The following is a 6,934-nucleotide window of genomic DNA, read 5'->3' as shown; positions in this document are numbered from 1 at the left end:
TACTTGCTCTTTCCTTGTCCAATACATCGGAATATTAACCTCCAAACTAGCCACCTGGTGCAGAAAGTAGGATGTAAAACTCCATTCATTGTGGTAAGTTTTTAAAAAGCCTCATTCATTATAATTATAAAGTTCATGTCCTTTACTTACTCATTTCAAGTCTATATACATTGAAGAATAAACCTAGCTGTCTTAAGTTTAAAAGATTAATTCATAATTCATAAAGAGCAAGTTTGTGTACTCATTTCAAGTCTATATACATTGAAGAATAAACCTAGCTGTCTTAAGTTTAAAAGATTAATTCATAATTCATAAAGAGCAAGTTTGTGTACTCATTTCAAGTCTATATACATTGAAGAATAAACCTAGCTGTCTTAAGTTTAAAAGATTAATTCATAATTCATAAAGAGCAAGTTTGTGTACTCATTTCAAGTCTATATACATTGAAGAATAAACCTAGCTGCCTTAAGTTTAAAAGATTAATTCATAATTCATAAAGAGCAAGTTTGTGTACTCATTTCAAGTCTATATACATTGAAGAATAAACCTTGCTGCCTTAAGTTTAAAAGATTAATTCATAATTCATAAAGAGCAAGTTTGTGTACTCATTTCAAGTCTATATACATTGAAGAATAAACCTAGCTGCCTTAAGTTTAAAAGATTAATTCATAATTCATAAAGAGCAAGTTTGTGTACTCATTTCAAGTTCAAATACACTGAAGAATGGACCTCCATTATTAGCTGTCTTAAGTTTATATCAAGAAGTCGAAAAGCCTAATTCATAATTCATAAAGAGCAAGTACTTTCCCAATTGTTACTAGTCCAAATTTATTGGAAAATGTATCCCAGTTGTCTTTAGATCATATTGGTGAAATAAGGTAGTTGAAAATCGACATGTAACAGCTATTAGATTTGATTTATGATAATATGACTGAGGATGAGAAGATTGTTTGTGTCTATTATAAACCCATTCCAAGTCTAATATATTATATTGTGATTTTATCCTCCATTCCAGCTGTCTTCATTGTATCTCATATACAGGTTAGGTCATTAGACTTGATTTTTAAGATAAATGACTTCAAGAGATTGTAAAGAGGTTTTCTAAACATTTTTTCAGTATGGGGACACTTATAGTATCAACTTGCACCATTCCAATTTTCAACCAGACGTCTGTGGTTCCTGCAATTCCACTAAAACTAAGTGTTTGATGTCATCACTAATCCCTAAAATATTCTTTATCACATAAAGACTTTTTGATTGGTAACGTCATAATGCACTCAGTTTCAGTGGAATTGCAGGAAACACAGACATTTGATTGAAAATTTGAATGGTGAAAATTGATGATTTCAAAAAATATGTAGAAAACTCCTTTACTATCCCTTTAAGTGTGGAGATCGAGAAAAACCTTAAATTCATTTCTCTAACAATATGTTTCTTGTCACAGGGGCCAGAAAACTTGGGCAAGACATCCTTGAAGTTAACCCTCGGTGAATAAAATAATATTAAACATCATGCATAGACCCTGACTTCACCAAACAACTCGTTTAATATTAAATAATTATGTAGATGGTTAAAGAGTCACTATTTTGAAAGAGTTAAATATCTCATTTTGTCATTGAAATTTTATCTGTATCATTCATCTCAGCTGATTAAAAACATTCTTCGAATATTCTATGCCTTTAATCTGGTCTCTAGAGAGTAAACAATATAAAATAAAAGACTAAGAACTGACTGACTTTGTAGTCAGGTTGTAGGAATCTATTGATGTATAGGTGTTGTATATAGAATATAGTAATTAGTATAATAAACTCTCACCAGAATTACTTAATTCTTTCATATACTATTAATTATTGAGTAACAATTGTATAACTCTGTTGAATAGCATGGAACTCTGATTAACAACATGATTCAAGTTCTGTTTTATTATTTCTAACTCTGTATTAGCTTGGAATATTTCTCATTCTAAATGTTAGTTATTGATTCTTCTGGAACACCTAATGTCACTGGACAACTATGTTATAATAAACTTAGCATCCCTGTCTGAGAGTCCATATAGCTGATATTTTGAAGTTAAGGTTTGTTACTAATAGCTCCCCTTTCAGAGAGTCCACATAGCTAAAAAAAATTTTTGATATTTGTGATGTTTGTCAACTTGACCACCCTTTCAGGGAGTCCACATAGTTGATAATGTTTATTTGGTGATCAGGGTTGATGGCCAACACCTGGCCAACTATCACCAGCACTGGTCGTAGTATCAAATCACTAGCAGACATCAATCCAACTTGCTACCGACAAAGCTATAAAGGGGTTTTACATCCTACTCTTCTGCATTGTATTAAATTGTGTCAACCAAGATGAGGATATATCTATAAACATACCTATTAATATCAATCAAGCTACTTACCACCACTTTTTAAGGCCTCATCAATAAATTCGACAGCTGATTGGAATTCATCACAGATTCTGTATGTAGCAACATCTTGAGCTGGTATACCATGGTATTTAATGTTGACATCGTTATAGTACTCTTGATTGGTGTTCACCTGATTGTACCTGTTCCCTTCGCAACAGTTCACTAAATGTGTGATCTTCATTGCTGTTAGCTCATCTTTATCTTGGGCCACTACGCTGGAATACAAATATTAAATAAACATTACTAATGTAAACTCTTTGACAGGGATGCTGAGATGACAAACCCAAATTCAACATAAACATTATCAGTGATGTGGATGTCAAGTTTACAAATCCAGCCGCAGAGCTGAATTAGCTGATCTTGATGAGTGAGCATGCCCTGCCTAGTCTGAACCTGTATTCTCAAAACGATCTTAGCACCTTAGCACTAGGAGATCCTAGAAACAGTGTTAGAAGTTAAGACCCTAGGATATCCTAGAAACAGTGTTAGAAGTTTAGACCCTAGGATATCCTAGAAACAGTGTTAGAAGTTAAGACCCTAGGATATCCTAGAAACAGTGTTAGAAGTTAAGACCCTAGGATATCCTAGAAACAGTGTTAGAAGATAAGACCCTAGGATATCATAGAAACAGTGTTAGAAGTTAAGACCCTAGGATATCATAGAATCAATGTTAGAAGTTAAGACCCTAGGATATCTTAGAAAAAGTGTTAGAAGTTACGCTCCTAGGATATCCTAGAATCAATGTTAGAAGATAAGAACCTAGGATATCCTAGAATCAATGTTAGAAGTTAATACCCTAGGATATCCTAGAAATAGTGTTAGAAGATAAGAACCTAGGATATCCTAGAAACAGTGTTAGAAGTTTAGACCCTAGGATATCCTAGAAACAGTGTTAGAAGTTATGACCCTAGGATATCCTAGAAACAGTAATAGAGGTTAAGATCCTAGGATATCCTAGAAACAGTGTTAGAAGTAAAGACCCTAGGATATCCTAGAATCAGTGTTAGAAGTTAAGACCCTGGGATATCCTAGTAACAGTGTTAGAAGTTAAGACCCTGGGATATCCTAGTAACAGTGTTAGAAGTTAAGATCCTAGGATATCCTAGAAACAGTGTTAGAAGTTAAGACCCTAGGATATCCTAGTAACAGTGTTAGAAGTTAAGACCCTAGGATATCCTAGAATCAGTGTTAGAAGTTAAGACCCTGGGATATCCTAGTAACAGTGTTAGAAGTTAAGACCCTGGGATATCCTAGAATCAGTGTTAGAAGTTAAGACCCTGGGATATCCTAGTAACAGTGTTAGAAGTTAAGACCCTAGGATATCCTAGAATCAGTGTTAGAAGTTAAGACCCTAGGATATCCTAGTAACAGTGTTAGAAGTTAAGACCCTAGGATATCCTAGAAATAATGTTTCAGTTTAGACCCTAGGATGTCCTAGCGCTGAGATCGTTTCAAGAATACAGGGCCTGAATATACTGTAGACAAATGCAAATTTGCAAATATTATTTTTGTTAAGAAGAATAACTATTCATGATGAATATTGTATGTTGGGAATGGTGATAAAGTTCAAGTTTATAGACATAAACATCATTAGACTGTATTCAGTAGAATAAAACTTGACATAGTTTTTTGTTAAGAAGGTCCCTAGAGACGGGTTTTAAATATCTTGCCATAAACAAACTCCAGTCTCCTGAATTCTATTAAAGACACATAAAGACAGTCAAAACCAGACTGATACAATAGTGTGAATTAGTACAGTCAAGATATTACATTGTATAACATTGTTCTTAATCTATTCACTGTTTCTTACAACTACAATAGTCAATAGTTATCTTATTATGATTTGTTGAGAAAACCTCTTTCATAACACCATCAATTTTAGTCTATTTTGTGACTGAAGACAGTGCTACTTCATGACCGAAGACAGTGCTATTTCGTGACTGAAGACAGTGCTACTTTGTGACTGAAGACAGTGCTATTTTGTGACCGAAGACAGTGCTATTTTGTGACTGAAGACAGTGCTATTTTGTGACTGAAGACAGTGCTATTTTGTGACTGAAGACAGTGCTATTTTGTGACTGAAGACAGTGCTACTTCATGACCGAAGACAGTGCTACTTTGTGACTGAAGACAGTGCTATTTCGTGACTGAAGACAGTGCTATTTCGTGACTGAAGACAGTGCTTTTATGAAATTATGTTCTTATCACTTTCATGGTTTCTACAATTCATTTGGTTTAGTATTTAAACTATAATGGTCAATAGAAACTTCATTATAATTACGTTAGATAACCTCAGTTAGTAGTGCTCAAACCAGTCCTCTGTTCAGTTGTCTGGCTCAGTGAGTTAGATGCTTGCTCGCTTACCTGAAGGTCTCGGGTTCAATTCCGGCATATGTTGAGATAATACCTTCAGATTTTTCAACCCGGTTTCCCCCTGTCAGTGATGCAGGCAAGAGAGGCTGACATGGAAAAGTGTCTATTATTTGGATGGGACAATAAACCAAGGTCCTGTGTGCTACAGGCTGTACATGTTAAAGATCCCTCGACATTTGGAAATTGAAAAAGAGCAGGCTGATGCTGCTGTTAGACAAAATTTCCTTCATTGCACCCTGCATGGCGTCGCCCGTCTTTATTAGCCCACAAGGTACAGAAAAGAAGGTCGCAAGACTTCATTCATTTCATTTTCTGTCGTCCGTATTTCATTCATATCTTGACACAAGTTACGTATTGATATGATACAACTCGTTCAGTAGAGTTACCATATAAACTGTATAGTGAGACAGATATATCTGTTCTCATTAAAATATTTACAGAAGATATTTTCAATAACCTATTAATATGATACCATTCATTCAGTAGAAACAATACAAGCTCCAAATGTTTTTGATATAATTGTTGACTGAATTTTAACCAATCAAAACAATGTTTTAAATTCGAGAGGGTTTGCCTGTAATCTATGCCAGTTTTGTGTGTGCTTTTATTTACAAAACAAACGTATGTAGAAGCCTATTAATTGGCCAGTTTGAATATTTATACCTGAATGTTTAATACGTCGAAGTTTACAGTTTAATATATAATAGTTATGAAGAACAGACGTCAATCATTAGGTTCCTTCTCCATTAATTTCCTGTCTTAATCCATTGGCTTATCCCCCTTTTATAGATTTAATCAGTCAGAAGATTACAGAAATGGAATTGCAGGAACCCAAGACAATATCTCGAAGCTAGAAATTGTAGAACAATATTGATTCTTGATGGTTAATTTTCCCCTGTAAATCTTGGACAAGTCAACACTGACCATTATCAAGGAGATTGGTAATGAATCAGTCAGTTGACAAGATCCTTCAGAATTCAATTGTTATAGTTATTGTATGAAATTGGTGGTGCAGTGCAGTTGAGATTTAGGATGATATTCTGTCAGTGGTAGACTGTCTTTAGACTAATTGACACCCCTGCACTAGGCGACAAAAAAAGAAAACACAACACCACCGTTTGTTCAAAATGACCCTATACAAAGATTTCAGCAAATTTAAGAACAAAAAATTGTTTAATTGTTTTTGCCCCAAAATATGTGTCAGAATGCACCAAATGAATTTTTTGAAAATTTTCTTGAGAGATCCCTCTCAGACGCTCAATGAGAGGTTTGTGACTATGAAACCTCCATGTTGTTGAGTTACTGGATTTTGAAATCAGCCTGGACAGTTGTCCAACCCCCCAGCACAAATCTCCCCCTACCATTGAGTTTGTCTTCCCCATACTTCCCCCAGTTTTGGGAGGCTGACACTGCCATTGTGCTCTACAGTCGTATTTTGCAATTCGACATCAAGTTTCAATAGAAATCTAGGCTTTCCTCACTTCCATCATAAAACTTTTTTTATATACTCACCCATCTCCCAGGAACACGTCTGGATAAACTTCATCATATTTATGTTTGGGAGCAGGCGGAAGATCGAAATACTGGAATCCCAGAAAGGACATGGAGGATGGTTTTTTAGATGTGGTGTCCTTCGACGATAAATAATCGTGAACTTTGTTGTACAATTCATGGTTATAATATTTATTATAGTTCGTCATTCTTACTGTTTCTACTGAAAAATATTAAATAATAAAAATATTAAATAATAAAAATATTAAATAATAAAAAATATCAAATAATAAAAATATTAAATAATAAAAATATCAAATAATAAAAATATCAAATAATAAAAATATGAAATAATAAAAATATGAAATAATAATAATATTAAATAATAATAATATTAAATAATAATAATATTAAATAATAAAAATATTAAATAATAAAAAATATTAAATAATAAAAATATTAAATAATAATAATATTAAATAATAATAATATTAAATAATAATAATATTAAATAATAAAAATATTAAATAATAAAAAATATTAAATAATAAAAATATTAAATAATAAAAAATATCAAATAATAAAAATATTAAATAATAAAAATATTAAATAATAAAAATATTAAATAATAAAAATATTAAATAATAAAAATATTAA

The 6,934-nt window shown here is 32.6% G+C and overlaps 1 protein-coding gene across 1 annotated transcript in view; it reads right to left on the bottom strand.

The window, feature by feature from the left end:
* The window catches only part of LOTGIDRAFT_134995 (hypothetical protein), a gene marked incomplete at both ends in the record, with an annotated part of 6,994 nt that extends 4,370 nt beyond the window's left edge, over positions 1 to 2,624 (bottom strand). Inside the window, one exon of the mRNA XM_009068826.1 lies at positions 2,408 to 2,624. Coding sequence (XP_009067074.1) covers positions 2,408 to 2,624 — 217 coding nt within the window. The remainder of the gene's footprint in view (positions 1 to 2,407) is intronic.
* Positions 2,625 to 6,934: the final 4,310 nt, after the last annotated feature.

The sequence above is a fragment of the Lottia gigantea genome (assembly GCF_000327385.1).
Source record: "Lottia gigantea unplaced genomic scaffold LOTGIsca_94, whole genome shotgun sequence".
In the NCBI taxonomy this organism is placed as follows: domain Eukaryota; kingdom Metazoa; phylum Mollusca; class Gastropoda; family Lottiidae; genus Lottia; species Lottia gigantea.
Note: the sequence above shows the minus strand (reverse complement) of the source record. Positions and strands in the feature narration are given on the sequence as shown.